We start from the raw sequence: 20,741 nt of genomic DNA, 5'->3' as shown, positions 1-20,741 counted from the left end.
GGTCGCTTCTGCTGCTTCCGTCAGTGGCTCCGGCGGCGCCCAATACTCCGGCTCTGGTAAGCCTAAATTCCTTATCTTTCTGTGTTTTATTATCGATACTCGTTATTCCGCTCATCGTGTTAATTAGCCGTTGGAATTGGGAAGTGGGATAACTTTTCATCATTGGAATTATTTGCTCCGGTTTGTTCTTAGTTGTTAGGATACGTTAGTAATTGACAGCAATTTTGGCCCCAAGGGCTATTGAGAAGGTTGCTAAGGGCCATCAACCGGAAGAAGATAACCAGACTGAAGAAGATGCCTCAAATTCTGTAAATCAAGGAAATCCATTTATCCAGTTTTTCATGACTTTGTCCAAGTTTACCAAATTTATTTCGGACGCAGTAATGCGACTCGTGAAGGGAATGGTTGGCTCTGCCTTTGCTGCAATGCTCGTAAGGATCTCCCTCTCTCAATTTGTTTACATTGCATTTGGTTTCATTTTTCCAGTTACTGTAAATTGATCGAGTGTTCCAGCGAACTAGAGCAAAAGAACCGACAAGGATTGTGATATTAGCCAGACTTTGAAACTTTTAACAAATTAATAAGAAGTGCTAAATGCATTGACCAAAAAATGAGAAGAACATGGAACATAGGCTTCTTGGCTAAACATTTAATAAAGGGGTAAGCTCATTTTACTACTTGAAAGGTTTTTTGTTTTCAATATTTAGTACAAGTTCTTTTCATCTCAGAGTGTCATAATTTTATGACCCTTTCTTGTATCAGTCAAGGTTGCCGGTACAATGTAAATTAGCATTGTACGTCACTGTCAATATGCATCCATGTGGATATTAAAAATATTAAAAATTAAAAATTAAAAATTAAAATCTGGGCTCTATCTCGTCCCATCAGCCACCCCACCTTCCCTATCCCTGATACCCTCCCCGACACTCCATCCCTTCTCATCTCCCTTCTCTCTTCTGCACCTACCCCCTTCATCCTCTCCCTTCTCTCTTCTGCACCTACCCCCTTCATCCTCTCCCTTCTCTCTTCTGCATCCACCCCCTCCCTCCTCGACTCCCCGCACCACTAACGAGGAGATCATCTCTCTCCTCTCCTTTCCTCTCTCTCTCTCTCTCTCTTTTCATTGACTTCCTTTCCACTTCTCTCCGATTTGCTACCGTCACTGCGGCCCTCTAATGATCTCTCGTGCCCAAAGAGAGCTTAGGATTTCCAATTTCAAATTTTGAACAATCCTAGGGGTTTGGAAATTTGATTTCTCCAAAGTTTCAAGGGTTTCCTTTTCAATTTGTGTTGAAATTTCTTAATTTGGTGGTGATTTTGAGATTATTGAATCTGCGGAAATTGGGGAATTGAGGGGAGGTTGTCGATTTGGATGAGAGAGGAGGTTGATTGTGTATGTGTTTGTGCTAGAATGGACTTCGGGCTCGTCGTTTGGACTGGTGCAAATATGGATGAGAGACGACGCTCCCCGCCGCAGATTTGTACTGCAGGGAAGACGATGGGAGGGGGAGCAAGGGAGGAAGTGCCCTTGTAAATTTTTCATTTATTAATATCCTTCATATTAACACGTAGCGTCCAGTAAGGGGGCGTTTGTTTGCTCTCACTAAGTTGGACTGGACTGGATTGGACTAGCTATTAGTCCAATACTGTGTTTGTTCCATGCTGGGACTAACATTAATGAGACTAAAGGGGACTAGTATGGACAAAACCTTTCACTAAGAGGTCTTAGCGAGACCCCCCAATAACCATGGGACTAGCTAAGACTATATTCTCTTTCTCGTCCTCGTCATGCTCAACGACCACTCCCGACAAACTCCTTGTCATCTCCGGTCACCTAGATCAATCATTAACTTTCCGACTCCCTTTCAGATCCATTTCACAACTAACTTTCATATAAAATATACCAAATTGAAGCTGGGAGTGACAAGATTACGATTTTACCTAAATAGAGGCCAAAATGTGGTCGAATGTGGCTGGAAAATGGTCTGGAAGTCTCGGCCTGTTTGGGCTTCTTCAAATCCATGACAGATTCGAGCATTCAAAGCTAAGATCTCGGTCTAGGGATGGTGATGAATTTTTTGGCGGTGCTAACTTCATCCAATTTAACGAGGGTTGGCCGGAAAACACATCGGGAAACCTGCAACTCGTCGGAAAAATTGGAGCCGTGAGGTTCCATTCGAACAACACATAGCTAGAGAGGGAGGGAGGACAGAGAAATAGACACTGGTATCAATAAGGAGTTTGACCAGGAATGAAAAAAAGACATGAATTGAGAGGTCTAAGAGGAAAAAAAGAGGGAGAGGTTGGGACGATGAAAGAAGAGGAAAAGAGTGGGACAAAAATGGTAGGAAAAGATGAAGAAAAAGATAAGATCATAATAAAATATTAATAATTTATATATTAAATAATATAATATTAGAATTTGTTATTATCCAGCTTCTTATTTCAATACTGCACCAAATGCTTCACTAAGTTAGTCCAGTTTAGTCTAGTCTAAGCCAGTCCAGCTTAATCCTTGAAGCTAATCCAGTCTGAGATAGTCCGGCGCAACAAACGCCCCCTAATTGTTTACGTCGATATTATATCATCGGTTAATAGAGATTCTGATTGAAAAGTTAAGGAATTTATGAAAATGTTTTAAAATTATGATTTTTAGGTACTATTTGGAATAAAAAAAATTCATATATTAAATATTGAAAATCGAGAAACTTCATTACACTAAACTAAGATTAATCTTTTAATAAAGAAGGTAGGTTCTCTGCCTTCCATTTTCCGTGTCTTTCTATTTGTGTGATCACGGTTAAACCATGTCAGCATTTTATAATCACACAAAATAAGAGGGCACGGAAAATAGAAGGACATAGAATCTGCCTCCTTTAATAAATTAGGACGCGGCCTCACGTTCTCTTTTCTTGGCTCCTTTCCCATTTCTTATTCTTTATCATTTTTGTCGTAATTATTTTCCAAAACATAAAAAATAGAAAATTATTTTTATCCGTAAAAGAAGGAGAAAATTTTATCTGACGACTTTGTCAATTTTTGGTGGGATATTATATTCACAGTTACATCACTAATAAATAAAATTACTCAAAATCTGTAGGAGATCAAAAAATCAGAGCAGACTTTAAATAAATCTTACCCAATTAAATAATCAAAAAGTCTTCAAAATGCCACGTTCTCCCCTCCCCCACAAAACCCCTGTATGAACCAAATCTCAACGTCGTAGAAATTTCAATGCTATTCCTCCACAACACCATTCTCTCTGCATTGCTACGTCGTAGAAATTTCACTTCGCTCCTCTGAGCTCGCCGAAGCTCCCTCCTAGATCTCGGCCTCCGCCGCAACCCCTTCATCGTCTTCGTTTAGCTTCGAATATCCGAGCTTTTCAAGATGTCGATGCAATGGTGGAGTCAGAAATTTATAGCAATGGGGTCAAAAAATAGCTTTAAAAAATCGATCATACTTTCATTTAAAAATAGATTTCATACTCAAATCCGAAATCCCACATACACCAATAGCTCACACTCAAACAAAGAACAAGTAGATAATACGAAAATACATAACAAGTTACTCTAGCACCAATATGAGTACAAATCGGAAACTCCTTTAAAAATTTTATTCAACGACTACAAACAGGAAATCTCTCTAAAAATTATAATAATTGTATTCGTTGGATAAAATTTCAACGATCCGATGAGCTTGGTTAGAAAGATCCCCACCCTCAGGAGGGGATCCTGGTCCAATTAGTTCTGAAAGAGGACTAATGCCATCTCCAACCGAGGGCTGGCCAGAAGACTCGTTTTAGTCCTCTGGCCCTCCAAGATTCTCTAAAATATTAATATTTTAATGAACAGTATAAGGCCATATTTGCCTCGGTCTCCAACCGAGGGCAGATGGCTCGTTTTAGCCCTGTCACAAAAAATCGTCTCCAATCGAGGGCCAGATGACTCGTTTTAGCCACAAAAAATCATTTCCAACCGAGGGCCAAACATAATTTATTATTTAAAAACTACAACTTAAATGTTGTTTAAGTTTCATGTTGTTAAATGTTTTTTTTTATGTTGTATAATTTTTATGTTGGTTAATGTTATTAATATTGTTTAATGTTGTTTCATGTTACTTAATTTAATTTAATGTTGTATAATGGCTTAGGAGGTTATAGAAAAAAATAGAATTAAAAAAAATATGAAACAAATTTTGTGAAATAGAAGTTATAGGAAAAATAAAATAGAATTTAAAATAAAATGAAACAAATTTTGTGAAATAGAAGTTATAGGAAAAAAATGAAATTTAAAAAAAATATATATGAAACAAAATTTTAAAATAAACGTTATAGGAAAAAAAATAGAATTTGAAAAAAAATATGAAAAATAGAAGTTATAGGAAAATTTTTGTAAATAAAAAAAATAATAAAAATGTTAAAAAAATTCAAATAATTCATGTCGGTTATAACCGAAAGAAATACATTTGTATTATTTAGTATAAATGCATTACTATCGGTTATAACCGACAGTAATACATTTATTTTAGTAATACAATGTATTCCTGTCGGTTATAATATACAGGAAATCCAACATAAAAAAAAAAAAAAAAAGGCCAACCCTCTCTGATTCTGTGAGGTCCTTTCAGATTTCAGAATTCTCTGGTCTAACCCTTGATTAGAGATAATTTTCAAACTATTTTCGACCTTCTAATATTTTGGATCATTCGGTTGAAGATGAACTAAGTAAAAAGCACTTGCAAACCCAACTCAAGTCCCATCATTTCGTGTCCTTTGACGTCGTTGAACGCGTTGGATCAGATCCTCTCCTGAGCCGTTGCCAACGGGGCCTGGGGATAAATTGATCCCAGCCCTTCAAATTCATCCTGCGGCCTAAAAAGGAGACAGTTGAAAATAGGGAGAAACGGGGGGAGAGAGAGAGAGAGAGAGAGAGAGAGAGAGAGAGAGGAGTGAGAGGTGGAAGAAGATAAGCGAAAGCTGAGATCTTTGGGTGTGGGAATAGCCTTGTGAGAGAGATCGTCGTTGACGGGGTTGGAAGTCGGAGCATGCAAATCCGGCCCGGCGGGTTTGACTAAATTATCCGGCGATTATGGTGGGTTTCCGGTGATGAGAGATGGGATTAGAGTCCTGTGTGTAGCTGATTTGTTTGTAGTTAATATTATTAGATATGGATTCGTAGGAAGCTGGAGTTATGGGTTAAGGGAGAGGGAATTGTAGGGAAAGGCAAACTAAATTGCCTTGGGTTGCGTGAAAAAAAATTTGAAAGCCACTTGGCCGTTCTTGGCCGCAGGATGAATTTGAAGGGCTGGGATCAATTGATCCCTAGGCCCCGTTGGCAACGGCTCAGGAGAGGATCTGAGTCCGCGTTGAAAGCTGCAAAACCTACTCAAGTCCCATCATTTCGTGTCCTTTTACTCCGTTGAGCGCGGTTTCATTGAAGCTGTTTTTTTTCCCGATCTTTTCCGAAACTTCAATCTCAGGCGTCCAGTGATCAGATCGTGAGGCCACGAACATCGTGGTTTTCCACAGGAAACGTTCTTGGTTTTCTTCAAAACTTGGGGCGGATGCTTCCTGGAAAGAACAAAAAGTGTCCCTTCAGTATCATATATACAGTATACTCTTTTACTGCCATTTTTTTCGCTGGATTGGAATCACTCCAGTGCCGTAAACAGTAACACCACACCATGACATCCCATGAAGCCTCCTCCTCAAAACTCTGGAATTACGACGTGTTCTTGAGTTTTAGAGGCGAAGATACACGCAATGGCTTCACGGGCCACCTTCACGCGGCATTACAAGACAGGGGCTTCGATGCCTTTATTGATGAGGATAATCTGAAAAGAGGGGAAGAAATAAAACCCGAACTGTTGCGGGCAATCGAAGAGTCCAGAATCTCGGTTATTGTCTTCTCAAAGAGTTACGCAGAATCAAGATGGTGTCTTGACGAGCTGGTAAAGATCATGGAATGTAGAGAAAAGTTGGGGCAAAAGGTTTTGCCAATATTCTATCACGTCGATCCTTCACATGTGAGGAAGCAGCAAGGTTGTTTAGCCCAAGCATTTAAGAAGCACGAAGATAGCATCCTTGAAGAAAAAGATGACAAAGAACGTGAAGCCAAGAAAGAAAGGGTAAAGCAGTGGAAAGAGGCTCTTACTCAAGCTGCAAATTTGTCTGGCCACGATCTTAATAACGGGTAACCATTTTCATTGATCTGAAACATGTTAATGAATGGTTGTTAGGCAAATAGCACACAGGAAAAATACTTTCATTGATTGAAACATCAAGATTTGCAAGATAAAATCTCAGTAATGCTCACGAGATAGGAAACTACCTATTTAAATATATTTTACAAAAGTTTGATTATATTTAAGCGCCTAAAACTTGAAGTTTTTGTTTTTTAATCAAACATCTGTGCTTTTTAAGATTACAGGCTATATCATCTAAATTTCAATTTATGTTACTGAAATGAAATTTTTGGGATTGAAATTTATATACAATACTCCCAAGTCCACGCATCGAAAATTAAGTTCCTATATATTGCAAGTTGATTATAGGTTGAAATCAGTGTATCAAATAGATATATGCTAGTTTAGTCGATTTGTATATGTATATAATTGCACCAATGAGAAATAATATGTTGTGTGAAAGTGTCAAATATGAAATCAATAAACTAATATGAAAAAATAGAACAAAAATGAAACAATCCAAAATGACATAAAGATTTATACTCGTTCGGCTTAAACTCATATGCATTTCGAAGATAGCAAGAAAATTCCACTACTGATCAAAGTAAAGATTACAAATATAATTTAATTCTCAAATTCTAAATCCCACATGTACCCAATAACTCTTACAAATCCCAAACCGTAATTTCTTAAACCTTTGTTGAAAGTCTAAGAAGTCAGGCTATATTATCACCCTCCATGTCGTTCATGTTGACTAATTGAGTGAAGGTGATAGCTTCTAGTAATCCTTCATTGAGTTAATGCTGACTAATTGAGTTTTCAGGCATGAAGCAAAGCTTATTAGGAGAATTGTTGAAGAGAATATTAGGGAATTGCTTCCCAGCACAGATGAATTACACGTGGCCAAATACCCGGTTGGAATCGACTCTCGTGTTCAACCAATTATCAGTGATATTTCAAGTGGTGGATCAGATGACGTTAAAATGGTTGGAATTTGGGGGATGGGTGGATTGGGCAAAACAACTGTTGCCAAAGCCATTTATAACAAAATTCATCATAGCTTCCAATTCAAATGCTTCCTTGAAGATGTTTGCCACCATGGTACAAGCCAACATGGTCTGCTCTGTTTGCAACGAAAATTTATTTCTGACATCTTAAAACATGCCAAGCCTCAAATTATTAGTAGCGTTGCTGCAGGGATCCCTGTTATAAGACAACGCCTCCAACGTAGAAGGGTACTTTTCATTATTGACAATGTAGATAAAGTGGAGCAACTAAATGCGATAGCTGGAAGTCGTGAATGGTTTGGTCCAGGAAGTATAATTATCGTAACAACAAGAGATGAGCATTTACTAAATCAACTGAGAGTGGATATGAGATATCAACCTCGGGGAATGAATGAAGAGGAAGCTCCTGAGCTTTTCAGTTGGCATGCATTTGGCAATAGTTGCCCTAATGAAGAATATCTTGAATTGTCAAAGAAGGTAGTTTCTTATTGTGGGGGTTTGCCGTTAGCACTCCAAGTTTTAGGCTCTTCTCTTATTGGCAGACCCAAAATAGAGTGGGAAAGCTATCTGGAGAAATTGGAAAGAATACTTGAAGAAGACATTATTGAAAAACTAAGAATAAGCTTTGATGGGTTAGACGATACAGAGAAGGCTATATTCCTTGATATATGTTTCTTTCTTGAAATCGGCCAGGGTTATGTGAACAAGGATTATGTCACAAAAATTTTAGATGGATGTGGGTTATCTCCAATAATAGGAATCAGTGTTCTTCGTGAACGGTGCCTTGTAGCTGTTGAACAGGGCAAGCTGAAGATGCATGATTTGATTCGAGAAATGGGCAAGATAATCATTTCTGAAAAATCTCCTACTCAACCTGAAAGATTGAGTAGACTCTGGGACCCTAAAGCCGTAACAGATATGTTGACAAATAAATCTGTAAGTAGATTCCCAACAAAGTTTAATATTAATGCTCGCTAAATCATATCCTAGTGCAACTGCTTACATTTAATGATATTTAGAAATACATTTATAAGTACAATAAACCTTCACGTGGAAATGGAAGCAATTAAATCGATTTCCAACCGATTATATGGCAATTGTTTGTAAGTAAATCATTTTTCAGACGCAAATTACCCTTTTATTACTCATCATATGTCCTTTTGTTTACTTAACAGGGATCTGAAGAAATTGAAGCACTATCTCTAGATTTACCAAGCTCTAAAAAAATGGCTAGTTTCAGTACAAAAGCATTTGTCAATATGAAAAAACTGAGATTGCTAAGGCTCAACTATGTAGAGCTCACTGGAAGCTTCAAACATTTTCCGAAAGAGTTGAGATGGTTGTGCTGGCATCAATTCCCTTTCAAGTACATGCCAGAGCACCTTCTTAATCAGCCAAAACTTGTTGTTCTTGACCTGCAGTTCAGCAAACTCAGAAAAGGCTGGAAGAATTCCAAGGTACAATCACCCTTAGCTTCTGATTTTATTTTTTAAGCCATATTCTTCTTGGATTTTGAATAATATTTTCTTTGGGGTTTGTGCAGCTGCTCGAAAATTTGAAAATCCTTGATCTCAGTGATTCCCCTCGGTTAAAAAAGTCACCAGACTTCTCAGGGCTCCGAAATCTTGGAGAACTGCATTTTTCATACTGTGAGAGTTTGTCCAAGATTCACCCATCCATCGGTCAACTTAAAAAACTCACTTTGGTAAATTTTGAATACTGCCAAAAGCTTAGGTGTCTCCCAGGGGAATTCTGCAAGTTGAAATCTGTTGAGACTCTTCTACTTAATGATTGCAGTTCATTAAGAGAACTGCCTGGGGGCTTAGGGGAGATGGTATCATTGAGAAAACTTTATGTAACTAGTACAGCCATAAAACAATTCCCCAACGACCTTGGGAGTCTAATTTCTTTACAAAAGTTGAAACTTAGAGACAATAGTTGTCGTAGCCTACCTAGCCTCAGTGGTCTTTCAAATCTTGTATCTTTGAGGTTATCTGTGTGCAAGAATCTTCGTGCAATCCCCAATTTACCAACAAATTTGGAAGTCTTGGAAGCAGATTTTTGCCCTGCATTGGAAACAATGCCAGACTTTTCGCAAATGTCAAACATGAGACAACTGTGCCTAGATAATTCGCCCAAAGTAAGAGAGGTTCCAGGTTTAGGTTTGGGTAAATCATTAAACTCCATGACAGAGCTTTGTATGCGCGAGTGCACCAATCTCACAGCTGAGTTTAGGAACAACATCCTACAGGTCTCTCTCTATCTCTGTCTCCTACTCTTGTCTTTCTCTGTCAATCACACACAAACACAATCGCACATGTACAAGTATTTGACACTATATTACATGGTATGTATGTTATAGGGATGGACTTCTTGCGGAGGTGGTGGTATTTTTCTGAATGAGATTTATGATATTCCGGAGTGGTTTGACTTTGTCGGTGACGGCAATAAAGTCAGTTTTGATGTTCCTCAATGTGATGGTCGTAATTTTAAAGGGTTGACACTCTGCTTGGTTTGCTCCCAATTCCAATTTGGAATGGTTACCTTTACTGTTGTAAATTGTACCAAGCGTACTACTTCGAGGGTCTCTAAGCCTACTTCGGGAGGAAGAGAGGATTATTTTTGGCAGGTACAATTATCGAACGATAAGCTCAAGCTCAATTTGCAAGGCGGGGACAAGATTGTTATTCATTTAGAGGGTTATTATTCTTGTACGGTGAAGAAAATTGGGGTAAATCTTGTATGGGACAAACCTTTGAAGGAAAACAAGCATTTTGGTAGGGGTGATTATTATTACTATGAATATGAATCTGAAGCAGTTCCGGATTGGTTGTATGATGAGTCAAGTCCAGTACCAGGTCGGCTGTCTTTCTTGTTTTCCCAGCTCCCTTGTTCGGACATTTGATTTGATCGCATCCAACAGATGATTTGTTCCTCATTTTATTGACAATTCATTTGCCATATTGACTAGTTGTTCAGTTGTTACTTGTTCTATGCTTTACAAATATTCATATTCTCTTGTGGAACCAAATTATTAGCATCATACTTCGACCTTTTCGGTCCTAAATCAAAATTTTAGGTTGAAATGTGCAGTTACTGACCATGGATGCAAACGTAGAAATCGGGACTATAATCTCACTTGGAACCCTTTCTATCAACTCCTCTGCTTCGTCTGACAGTCTGGCACGGCCAAGAAGGTCGATCAGGCAACCATAGTGTTCGAACCTCGCTCGATCCCATATACCTTTCTCTTGGAGTTGAAGAACAAGAACTCACAACCCTCATTTGCCAACCCTCCGTGAATGCAGTCATAAGACAACAATGAAGGTGAAATCATCAGGCTTCATGCCAATCTGTACCATTTTCGTGAACAACTCGATTCCTTTGCTTGTCTTGCCATTCCTTGCAAGCCCATAAATGACTGGAGTCGAAAGATTTGTCTATGCTCCAACGTTTTGCATACATTTCTGTAACCGCGGTACCAACAACAACTGCATCAATTTTTAATTCTGTTATATTCGGTGTACCCGTGAATCCATTCCCCTTGCTCTAATGCTCCCAACGGAGCACATGACATCCTCCGAAACATATCCAAAGCCTCCTCAAACCTCCTGCACTGAATATACCTCAAAATCGTAATGTTCCAACAAAGCCTGTTTCTCTCAAGTATTTCATCAAACACCTGCTTGAAACTCTCAACCATGCCCAATTCCGCATACATGTCAATGGGCGAGTTACAAATACGCGTCAAACCCAATACCAGTTTTTACTACAAAGGCACAAACCCATGAACCATTTGACCTTCCTGAACCTCTTCCAATGGCTTTAAAAACAAATGGGTTGGTGAAATTATCAGGGCACAATCCGTCCTCCCTCAGCCGCTGGAAGAGCTCAACGGCGCTTCTGAAACTACCCTTTGCCAAACGCCTTGATCATTACAATGTAAACGAAAAAGAACGGATCTTTGATGAAACGGAGCCTTATTCTGGTGCAGAAAACACGAGCTTGTTGACGGCGGCTCTTTCTTGGGAAATTTCGAGATTCGTGTAGTAGATACGCACAAATTTTAAAATTCAAACTCATCTAACAATGATAAAATTCAAATTCATCTAACGGTAATAAATAAGATGGTGAGCAAAAATGCCCTCAAATGCATTGACCAAAAAAAGAGAATAACATGGAACATGGGCTTCTTGGCTAAACAAACATTTTAACAAATTAGGAGCACGTCCTCTTTGCATCACCTCTCATTGGTGGAACCCAAACCTCCTCTTTTTTTGCCTTCTTTTCCCTCCCATACATAAAAAACAATTATTTTAAAGAAAACTAATAAAAATGGTTTGAAAAGTTTGAGTTTTAATGATAAAGACAAAATAAAAGATAAAGTGAATAGTAACAGGTTTGACTTTTTAGTGTAAAAATATGGTTTTTCATTAAAGTGAACAGTACTGTGAGCTTTTCGTTAATACTCTCTTATCTTAATCAATAAAAAAATGTGATAAAATATCGCTTTTGTAATCTCAATTGAAGTGCATCAATTAATTGATCTCGCATTCGCAAATAAACCTTGGCTTCAATTTTTTTTTTAATACATCGATATTTTTACACTAATGGGAAGGAGAGCTCGGCTAAATCTCACAATGGGCAACTGAATTAAAATTTAATTTGCCATCCACGAAATTCAAAGCTTGGCTTCATTGTGCATTCACAAATGAACAAAAATGGACAAACAGAGGCAGGTCAATAAAACAGAGAGGTTACATAACTGGTACTACGGGCCCCAACCATCAGATTTTATTTGATTTTCTATCATTATATGATCAAACAGATCTTATTTGATTTTCTATCATCATCTGATCAAATGGTAAACTACGCTTAACACATTACGAATGTTTCTGGTTTTGAAGTGCCAACGATTACAAGGCTCCGCCATCCCGGATGAACTCTGATCCAGTTAAAGCTTTGACCTTGCACTTCTCTCGTCATCGAGAACAAGCATCACTTTTCCAGTGACTTTCCTATCTTTGATGGCAGAGAAAGCGAGATTGGCCTGTCATTTACATGCAAATGAAAACAGCTCAGATAATCAATCTCCGCAGTAAACTGAAGTCAAAGCAACAAATCACCTAATCACATGGACAATACTAGACGGAGTTCCTTGAAGAATTATTCTAAATATCGTTCACTTATATCTGATCAGTTCTATAGGATGTGTCTTCATACCATCATCCAAATCATAATGTTACTCACACAGAGTACTGAAAACTCAGAAGCCAGAGCTGGTAGCTCTGATAAGAGGTTAAAAAAGAGTACGAGTTCCTAACCTCGGGCAGGCGATAAGCATGAGAAATGCGGATGCTGATCAAGCCTCTTGCCACCCAGGACAGTAGCTCCTTGAGTGATTCTTCAAGAACACCTGGTTGATGTATTTTGTAGCTACCCCAGTAAAGTCCATGCACCGTCCAGTTCTGGTGCAAATAACACACAAGCATAAGCGCATTATTCTTGAACGAAAACTTCAGGGACAAAATATAAGTAAGACCCACGTAAGTTAGATACACAATTTTATACTCATATTTTCATTCAGCCTTCTCCAACATTATTCTCATATATTTCAAGCAATGATCGCTTCACATACAGATGCTAAAGGCTATATGATTGAAGTCGTAGTTACTGTTAAACCATCGACTTGGTTCTGCAATCAGTACTTGGAAAAAGGAAGTAAGAGTTTCAGGTGATCAATTCCTATCCACTGATCAATCCTAAATACTCCCATGTTTCTCTAACCATCGAATCTTAAGCCGGCATTACTCATTGCCGCCAACAATTGCGATATTTGGGACTGCAAACAATCAATAATTGTACCTTAACGAGTGCAATATTTGCAGGAATGACAGGGGCCTCTCCACTTGCAAAGCCTATGACCAAAATGTTGGCTCCCCAACTCAAAACCTTCATGGCCTCTTTCGTAAGCTTGCCTTCAACCGGATCATACAAAACGTCAACCCCTTTAAGCTTTCGGGATTTCAAGAAATCCTTCACACTTTGGATAACATTTTCGCTGCTCGAGTCCACCACATGATCAATCCCCAAATGCTTCAAATACTCCACCTTCTCAGCTCCCCTGCAAATTAAGCACCCAACAAAAAAAATCCCATTTCTTAAATGCATTCAAAAGCAAAACTAACGAACATTACAGTCAAATCGAAACAAGTTTAAGTACCTAGACAATGGCTCCCACAACCTTGCCAATCTGTATGGCCGCAAGGCCAACTCCTCCAGCTGCACCAAGAACCAGCAATACCTACAAATTCACACACACAACACAATAAATCAAACACGAACAAACACATAGAAAAACAAACACAGAAAGATTATCAGAAAGATCAGTACTTGACCGGAGGACAAATTGGCCCTATGAACAAGTGCCACGTGTGAGGTCCCAAATGCAACAGGCAGTGCACCGGCAGCCACCAGATCACACCCCTCCGGCACTCCAAACCTTCCAACCTCAACAATCCCACATCAGTAATTTAGAGGGAGAGGGAGAGAGAGAGAGAGAGAGAGAGAGAGAGAGAGAGAGAGGAGGGGAGAGGGGAAAAGTGAACTCACAGCTCTTTCTGATCGGCGACGATGAATTGGGCGAAAGAGCCGAGGGCGGCAAAAGAGCAAACAGAGTCGCCGACTTTGAACTTGGAGACGGCGGGTCCGACGGCGTCGACGGTCCCGGAGTAGTCGGAGCCGGGGATGAAAGGGAGGGGCGGCTTCTCCTGGTACTTACCCAGTATCTGCAGATAATTGGCGTAGTTCAAGCTCGTAGCTTTCACTCTCACTCTCACCGATGTCGGAGAACCCAATTCCGGAATTGGGTGGTTCTTCTCCACCACTATCGCTTTCTCCGCTCCTCCGTCTGATATGGGTTGTGTCGGGTCGCCCAGTTTCCGGCACACCACAGCCTCCATCGTCGTCATCCTCGGGAATTTCAACTAGACTGTCCAATTCTTACATTAATAAAAAGAAGAATTGCAGAAATGGCCCCTGAATTTTTTTATTTTTGTGAATTTGCCTCACGAACTAATAATTTTACATTGAATCACCCAAAGTGCAAGTTATATTACAATTTGACACCTAAATAAAAGTCTTTTCACAGATTCAAGGCCACTACGTAAAGTTCAGGTGAGTGGGTAGAGATTGAAGGCGCCAAAATCCCAATGGGGAGCTGCGCAGGAGTTGGGGTGCTTCCTCCGGACTTTTCCTTGCTCAAGAATTGCAGCGAAGTATCAAGCTTTCGTGGCGGCAACACCACCATCAGCTTAAGCTTTCCGTCAAGATTTGGTTCAGATGCCAAAAACCACACAATTCTCAAGTCTTTTCCGGTCGCTTCTGCTGCTTCCGTCAGTGGCTCCGGCGGCGCCCAATACTCCGGTTCTGGTAAGCGTAAATTCCTTATCTTTCTGTGTTTTATTATCGATACTCGTTATTCCGCTCATCATGTTAATTAGCCGTTGGAATTGGGAAGTGGGATAACTTTTCATCATTGGAATTATTTGCTCCTGTTTTGCTTTATGCCTTATTGGGTTGTTCTTAGTTGTTAGTATACGTTAGGAAATGATTTCTCCTTCTGCGTAAGTTAGAATTAAACAGAGACGTGCATAAGGAGACAAAGGGGTGTGTGGAAATCACTTCCCTTCACCTTTTGTGTATGTTTGTTTGTTTGTTTGTTTTTTTTTTTATTTTTTTTTATTTTATTTCTGACTTTAAATCACCACCAGAGCAATTGCTGGATGTGCAAACAAAGCAGAAGAGGAGGGGAATAGCTGGGGTTGAAGAAGATGAACTGGAGAATCCGAAACTTTTAGCTGACCCGGATAGTTGTTTTTGTGAGTTTAGAGGAGTGGAGATACACCACAAGGTATATGATGCACAATCACAGGTACATGAGGCTGAGGCTCTCTCTAGCCAGACTAAGAATGTTGGGTTTCCTATGATTTTGTTACATGGCTTCGGAGCCTCAGTTTTCTCGTTCAGTCGAGTTATGAAGCCGTTGGCAGAGGCTACTGGTTCCAAAGTTCTTGCCTTTGATAGACCAGCCTTTGGATTGACATCAAGGGTAAGCGCTTTTGGGCATTTGTCTTTTGAAAATGGGGAATCCAAGCCTTTGAATCCGTACTCCATGGCGTTTGCAGTGCTTGCTACCTTGTACTTCATGGATTTTCTGGCAGCTGAGAAGGCGATTCTAGTGGGGTATGTACATTGTCGTTCTCTTGATCTGCCTTTTATTCTAAGGGAATCCTTGATTTTCATTTATCTATTCTGGAGATTGCAATTTTAGTAAACATGCATGTGTCAAGAAAGCTCGTACTTTGGATTACCCTGAGTAGATGTTGGATAAACTTGAATTAAATCCTCAATGAAACATATAAATTTGCTGACCGGGTGGCCAGTCATCTTAGCCGTTTTTATTGTTGTGTCCGAATCAAAATGACTAGCACCATCTATGCAAGCATTGAATATGATATTCGCTGATCTAGAAGAGAAGAAAACACGGGCAAATTCTGCACCCTATAAATCAGTCTTGAGAAAGGAAAAAAAATGGTTATGCTGACATTTTCTTGGTACTCCCATTGAGATTAAGTCTCGTTTAGTGCCTTTGGGCTATATATAAGTTGTTTTAGGAGAGATAGTAAAGCTTCTCAATCATTGTCATCGTTTCATCACTATGATTTGAATTTTTAAATCAGGCATTCCGCTGGTTGTCTTGTAGCAGTTGATTCATATTTTGAATCCCCAGAGCGTGTTGCTGCTCTAATCCTTATCTCCCCAGCAATTTTTGCCCCAAGGGCTATTGAGAAGGTTGCTAAGGGCCATCAACCGGAAGAAGATAACCAGACTGAAGAAGATGCCTCAAATTCTGTAAATCAAGGAAATCCATTTATCCAGTTTTTCAAGACTCTGTCCAAGTTTACCAAATTTATTTCAGACGCAGTAATGCGACTCGTGAAGGGAATGGTTGGCATGCTTAACTCTTTGTACAAGAAATTCTTATTGGCTATTCTACGCTCTGCCTTTGCTGCAATGCTCGTAAGGATCTCCCTCTCTCAATTTTTTTACATTGCATTTGGTTTCATTTTTCCAGTTACTGTAAATTGATCAAGTGTTCCAGCGAACTAGAGCAAAAGATCAAACGTTTAAGATTGTCTCGAAAACATTTTCTCCTAATGTCCTAAGTTCTGGCTTGAAAAATCTATTAGTTCAGTACAATGGTTGTTTAGTTATGTCCCTGGACAAGATATACTGGTATTTTCTTTTTTTGACATCTGACAGTAACTTACCATACGATTTTCAGGTGAGGATGGTTATTGATAAGTTTGGTGTTGCTGGTGTTAAGAATGCGTGGTATGACTCGAAACAAGTCACTGAACATGTCATACAAGGTTATACAAAGGTTATCATCTTGAATAGTTTTGCCTTCTTTCTTGTGTTTGGTTTCGGGGGAGCATAGTGCTCACCTGGACGTTCGTATGACATGCAGCCATTGAGGATTAAGGGTTGGGACAAGGCACTTCTGGAGTACACAGCAGCAATGCTCACTGACACTTCATCTGAGTCGAAGCCACCATTGTCGAAAAGACTTCGTGAAATCTCATGCCCTGGTAACAGTTTAACCATATATTTTTCCCCGAGCCAAATAACCAGATTCTAGTTTTGGCTAGTGTGTTTGAGCCATGAACTTTTAGTCTAGCCAAGACCTTTTATGCTCTGCTAATAGACACTGTCTTATCGTTTATGTTGGAGAGGAAACATGTAATGTTGATCCTAATCATTCTCTCTTTGAAACGCAGTTCTGATTGTTACGGGTGATACTGACCGGATTGTCCCCTCGTGGAATGCCAAGAGGCTATCACAAGCCATACCCGGATCTTACCTTGAAGTAATAAAGCACTGTGGTCACTTGCCACATGAAGAGAAATTTCATGAGTTTGTCTCGATAGTTAAGAAGTTTCTGCAAACAGCTTTGGGAGACTCTCAGGAGCAGCACATACAAGCTGTAGTGTGACGCTTGTCTCATAAATGACGGGTTTGATCAAGCAAATTAACATCGGAATGTGCTCAGGCGAAGTTCTTAGGACGTGAATTTTTTTTCAGCAACGGAATGGGAAATGCCTGTAAATTGAAGTATAACACAATACTTTTCATTATAAAATTTATGTTTGGATGATTATAGTTGTAATTAACAAGTAATTAACAGATTTTCATTTCATAATCTGATGCTAATTACAAACATGCTCAGAAAGGAGGATCAATTGATATAGTAAGACTAGCATCTTGTAAGCCAGAAGGAACGTCGAATCCTGACATGAAGTCATCACCAAAGATCACAGCACCAGCCGCCAGCGCTCCAGCACCGATTCCCATTCCAACACCAGCTGCTCCTCTGCGACCAGGCGGTGCTCCAGATGATGGCATATTGATATAGGTCTCTGCCATTCGATCTGTTCTCCGGACAAAAGTGGGTATGTAGCCAACATTAGAAGGTGGGGGAGGCGGTGGTGGAGTTCTAGGCGGCTGATAGCTTGGCCCGCCTGCTGGTGGGTAGCTTGGTCCGCTTGCTGAAGGGTAGTTTGGTCCGTTTGCTGGTGGGTAACTTGTGGCGCTGGCTGGTGGGTAGCTTGGTCCAACTGCAGATGGATTGGAATAGTTTGGAGGGAAAGGCAATGGTTGTGCATATGGGGAGTTGATACGGAACTGATCTTCTGGCCTTTGTTGTCGAGCTACAGGTCGTATCGCCGGTGCAGACCCGTCTCCAGTAGCCAAGGTGATGGTATTGCTGTGATCCATAGGTCCTCCCTCACTGCCTATAAAAAACAGAAGTGAAGTCTAATCACATTAAATTCGAAACTCAATTTATACAAAGATCTTTCAAAGTTTTTCGATAAATTATGAACCTGTGTACGAGCTTCGAGCTTCCATATCCTCGGAAATCCGTATTGAAACATCGACAAACCCTTGAGGTTTGTTGGAGTTCTTCTTCCGCAACTGGTAGCTCCCGACTTCTTCAGCTCCTTGCCTTGGAGCCCCAGAGTTCTTGTTATGCTTAGACAGAAACTCTTTCAGGACAATAGTTGCCGTCCCCTGAAGCTTTTCTCCGAGGAATATAGGCTCTCTGCTGTACACTTCAATATGCAGCGCCAGATCCTGCAAGTCCGCCTCTGAGCCCTCAACCAAGGTAGCAAACTTGGTTCTCCAAACCGGATTTGCATTTCCAGATGCATCAATCTTGGTGCAGTATTTGTTGTTGGGATTAGTCCACCCAACAGCATACCACTGGAGCTTCCATAACGAAGAGGAACGCGTGAGCCCTCGAGCGGATATCAGGCACACTTCAACCCAGAGTTTCCCCATGCCAGGCTAATTGAAGGAAAGAGAGAAGCTGAGAGAGACAACTTTCTTGAAGAAAAAGAAGGGAAGCTGTTTAGCATGATCTAAATTGCTACTTTACTTTGGAGGTGAGATAATTTTTATGCCCTACCAACATTTTGGGCTAACCCCTTTTGTCAGACTTCTTTTCCCTGCCAAAAGTGCACCACAGATGGGCAGGAATCTGTGATTTAAAATACAAAACGCACAGCATAATACTGTAGGGAATATGACTATGAAGGCAATATATAACAGTGAGACTATTTTTTACACAAGTTTACTTGATCAAAAGCTTACAGGTAAACTAGCTTACTCCCTCCCTCCAGGAAAAGAGAAGAAGAAAAGAGTCCGTTTTGGGTCTCAAATCTAGATGCTGCAGCCAAGGGTATATCGGGGCTGGGCTTTACGATTTCCTAGTCTTCTTGCATCCTAAGGTACTTAAGAGGGGTGGAACTAGCAATAGCTTCCGACCGGCACGTTTAATCATCTGTTGATTGCCTTCAGGATCAGTTGAAATACTACTCCTTGTATACATCATTGCAGTGGAGGCCAAAATGTCATCCCCAAAGCCACACCCTTTGAAGAATGACCTGAATCAAGATTCACAGCAGATATTTTTTTCACCAAAAGATTGAGGCTTTTCGGCATTCAAGCGAGATCTGTGTAATTGTTACCTCTCATCTTCTGAGCACAGGGCTGCTATGTCATAGATGTCTCTACTTGTGAGTATTCTGCAACAAGTAATGGAAAGCTTTTCACACACCACAAAATCCTTGCGTTTTTCTTATGGGAGCGATATTCTAATCTCATCTAAACTACAGGAAGAGAATTCGAACTTGGGTAGCCAACTGAGTTACGCCCAAGTCTGCAAATCCCGGTGTTACTTAACAATGTGAGCTAAATGAACATATCATGAAGGGACCATTCAGGGAAAAGATGAAGTTGAAAACTTTACGAAAAGTCGGTTTTCAAGAACGATAGAAAACTGAAGTACCTTATGATTCTTCTAACAATCATCCTGCCGATTCCCATTTCCCGCAACGAAGGAATCACCTGACAAACAGACACTGAAGCATCTTCATCCAATACATCCATATTTCAACATTTTCTCTTGGAAAAATGGTGTTAATTTATACCATGACATCGTAGACGGAGGCGGTGAGTCCGAGATCGGAAACGGCGCGGCCAAAGCCGACCAACTGACCGTTAGATGGTGAAACAGGCGTCACCGCATTATGAAGCAACTCTCCAAAGCCAACCGTCTTCTTCTTCTTCCTCTTTTGCTGCTGCGCTTCGATGGAAGAAGATAACGATGATGAATCACCAATTAAATCACTTGGCTTGCAGAAGACAGAGACCAGGACTGAGCTGTGGGAGAGAGCAATGCGCAGCTTGTGCAAGTCGACGGCTTCAACGCCGCCGTCGTCGCCGTAATTGGGGAACCGGTGGGGTGAGAGTTTGCAGGCGGTGAAGAGGTCTCGGAGGTCAGATGGGTGTACGTGAGATGGGTTTGTGGATATGAAAATTGGGACCATGGCTTGCAGAGGAAATGGCGATTTGGACTTTGATGGCGTTTTTATGGTTTTTTCCATCTGGGTTTTGCCTCTGCTGCTTACCCATTTCAACTCCATGCTCTTGACGGACATGGCGGCAGCCGCCGTAGCCACCGCTGCACTGACCTCCATTCTCTTTCCCTCTGCTTTTATTCTGCGTCGATAGTGGAAGATAATGGGTATACGTACCAAAATCTAGTGATAGATTAGAAACAGCACAACTGGAGTCCAATAAGTCGATTATACCCTTGCCTTTTTACAATTTAACAGGGCAAAATCGACATTATATATTTCTCCTTATTCACTAAAGGCCCCTAAGTCCGTTGCATTTTTACAGATGAGGACACATCGGGTTTAATCAAATTTTCAGAATCTTAAAAAATTCAAATTATCGTTTACTGCCGGAAAGGGAATCAGGTTGCTTGCGGTGAGGTTTCACCGGAAACAGCACGAGGACACGTAGTATTTTAAGGGTTAAGATTGTTAGGATCCATTGGGCCACTATATGTGACTATCTCTTATTCGGCCCATTACAAGTTAGGCCCACTACAGAAGTAGCGGGAATTGAACTTAACGA

General features: G+C 40.3%; 5 protein-coding genes across 8 annotated transcripts; 2 read left to right on the top strand and 3 right to left on the bottom strand.

Annotated features, from left to right (window-relative positions):
- Window positions 1-4,931: 4,931 nt before the first annotated feature.
- LOC103953710 (disease resistance protein RPV1) lies at window positions 4,932-10,731 on the top strand. The gene is made up of 6 exons (XM_009365487.3): window positions 4,932-6,194; window positions 7,010-8,129; window positions 8,369-8,650; window positions 8,737-9,444; window positions 9,556-10,051; window positions 10,287-10,731. Exons 1-6 carry the CDS (start codon window positions 5,686-5,688, stop codon window positions 10,367-10,369), a joined length of 3,198 nt encoding a protein of 1,065 aa, XP_009363762.2. The 5' UTR covers window positions 4,932-5,685; the 3' UTR covers window positions 10,370-10,731.
- Window positions 10,732-11,950: 1,219 nt separating this feature from the next.
- Window positions 11,951-14,164, bottom strand: LOC103953711 (quinone oxidoreductase-like protein 2 homolog). Of its 3 annotated transcripts, none has more exons than XM_048565321.1 (6): window positions 13,806-14,164; window positions 13,587-13,703; window positions 13,417-13,497; window positions 13,059-13,317; window positions 12,518-12,661; window positions 11,951-12,243 (listed from the first exon to the last, which is right to left on the bottom strand). In XM_048565321.1, exons 1-6 carry the CDS (start codon window positions 14,162-14,164, stop codon window positions 12,148-12,150), a joined length of 1,056 nt encoding a protein of 351 aa, XP_048421278.1. In that variant the 3' UTR covers window positions 11,951-12,147. The 3 variants fall into 3 exon arrangements, with proteins under 3 accessions (XP_048421278.1, XP_048421279.1, XP_048421280.1); XM_048565322.1 differs by having other exon boundaries at window positions 13,438-13,497; XM_048565323.1 differs by having other exon boundaries at window positions 13,059-13,332; window positions 13,421-13,497; window positions 13,587-13,695.
- A 91-nt stretch (window positions 14,165-14,255) lies between these two features.
- Window positions 14,256-17,412, top strand: LOC103953712 (abhydrolase domain-containing protein abhd-5.2). The gene is made up of 6 exons (XM_009365489.3): window positions 14,256-14,624; window positions 14,966-15,437; window positions 15,935-16,274; window positions 16,540-16,638; window positions 16,726-16,846; window positions 17,036-17,412. The coding sequence occupies exons 1-6, from the start codon at window positions 14,405-14,407 to the stop codon at window positions 17,248-17,250; spliced, it is 1,467 nt and encodes a 488-aa protein (XP_009363764.1). The 5' UTR covers window positions 14,256-14,404; the 3' UTR covers window positions 17,251-17,412.
- Window positions 17,365-18,596, bottom strand: LOC103953713 (protein SRC2). The gene is made up of 2 exons (XM_009365490.3): window positions 18,140-18,596; window positions 17,365-18,049 (listed from the first exon to the last, which is right to left on the bottom strand). The coding sequence occupies exons 1-2, from the start codon at window positions 18,594-18,596 to the stop codon at window positions 17,481-17,483; spliced, it is 1,026 nt and encodes a 341-aa protein (XP_009363765.1). The 3' UTR covers window positions 17,365-17,480.
- Window positions 18,575-20,417, bottom strand: LOC103953714. Of its 2 annotated transcripts, XR_007251195.1 has the most exons (5): window positions 19,748-20,417; window positions 19,606-19,664; window positions 19,286-19,342; window positions 18,909-19,201; window positions 18,575-18,602 (listed from the first exon to the last, which is right to left on the bottom strand). XR_007251195.1 is itself a non-coding variant. In XM_009365491.3 (4 exons), the coding sequence occupies exons 1-4, from the start codon at window positions 20,294-20,296 to the stop codon at window positions 19,015-19,017; spliced, it is 852 nt and encodes a 283-aa protein (XP_009363766.2). In that variant the 5' UTR covers window positions 20,297-20,417; the 3' UTR covers window positions 18,840-19,014. The 2 variants fall into 2 exon arrangements, 1 of the variants encoding a protein (XP_009363766.2); XM_009365491.3 differs by lacking the exon at window positions 18,575-18,602 and having other exon boundaries at window positions 18,840-19,201.
- Between the last annotated feature and the right edge of the window lie 324 nt (window positions 20,418-20,741).

The sequence above is a fragment of a genome, unplaced genomic scaffold (assembly GCF_019419815.1).
Source record: "Pyrus x bretschneideri cultivar Hongxiangsu unplaced genomic scaffold, Pyrus_bretschneideri_v1 Contig4, whole genome shotgun sequence".
In the NCBI taxonomy this organism is placed as follows: domain Eukaryota; kingdom Viridiplantae; phylum Streptophyta; class Magnoliopsida; order Rosales; family Rosaceae; genus Pyrus; species Pyrus x bretschneideri.
This window is presented reverse-complemented; position numbering and strand designations above follow the sequence as displayed.

Excerpts from the sequence above, each read along its gene's own strand:
- LOC103953710 (XM_009365487.3), top strand. The coding sequence starts at position 5,686 with ATGACATCCCATGAAGCCTCCTCCTCAAAACTCTGGAATTACGACGTG. Across the intron at positions 8,130-8,368 it reads ATATGTTGACAAATAAATCT|GGATCTGAAGAAATTGAAGC; the intron begins GTAAGTAGATTC and ends TTTACTTAACAG. Across the intron at positions 10,052-10,286 it reads TGAGTCAAGTCCAGTACCAG|TTACTGACCATGGATGCAAA; the intron begins GTCGGCTGTCTT and ends TGAAATGTGCAG.
- LOC103953711 (XM_048565323.1), bottom strand. The coding sequence starts at position 14,164 with ATGACGACGATGGAGGCTGTGGTGTGCCGGAAACTGGGCGACCCGACA. Across the intron at positions 13,696-13,805 it reads GTCGCCGATCAGAAAGAGCT|GTTTGGAGTGCCGGAGGGGT; the intron begins GTGAGTTCACTT and ends TGAGGTTGGAAG. Across the intron at positions 12,662-13,058 it reads CAAATATTGCACTCGTTAAG|AACTGGACGGTGCATGGACT; the intron begins GTACAATTATTG and ends TATTTGCACCAG.
- LOC103953712 (XM_009365489.3), top strand. The coding sequence starts at position 14,405 with ATGGGGAGCTGCGCAGGAGTTGGGGTGCTTCCTCCGGACTTTTCCTTG. Across the intron at positions 16,639-16,725 it reads TCATACAAGGTTATACAAAG|CCATTGAGGATTAAGGGTTG; the intron begins GTTATCATCTTG and ends TATGACATGCAG. Across the intron at positions 16,847-17,035 it reads TCGTGAAATCTCATGCCCTG|TTCTGATTGTTACGGGTGAT; the intron begins GTAACAGTTTAA and ends TTTGAAACGCAG.
- LOC103953713 (XM_009365490.3), bottom strand. The coding sequence starts at position 18,596 with ATGGGGAAACTCTGGGTTGAAGTGTGCCTGATATCCGCTCGAGGGCTC. Across the intron at positions 18,050-18,139 it reads AGCTCGAAGCTCGTACACAG|GCAGTGAGGGAGGACCTATG; the intron begins GTTCATAATTTA and ends TGTTTTTTATAG.
- LOC103953714 (XM_009365491.3), bottom strand. The coding sequence starts at position 20,296 with ATGGAGGTCAGTGCAGCGGTGGCTACGGCGGCTGCCGCCATGTCCGTC. Across the intron at positions 19,343-19,605 it reads ATTGTTAGAAGAATCATAAG|AATACTCACAAGTAGAGACA; the intron begins GTACTTCAGTTT and ends TACTTGTTGCAG. Across the intron at positions 19,202-19,285 it reads CTGTGCTCAGAAGATGAGAG|GTCATTCTTCAAAGGGTGTG; the intron begins GTAACAATTACA and ends ATCTTGATTCAG.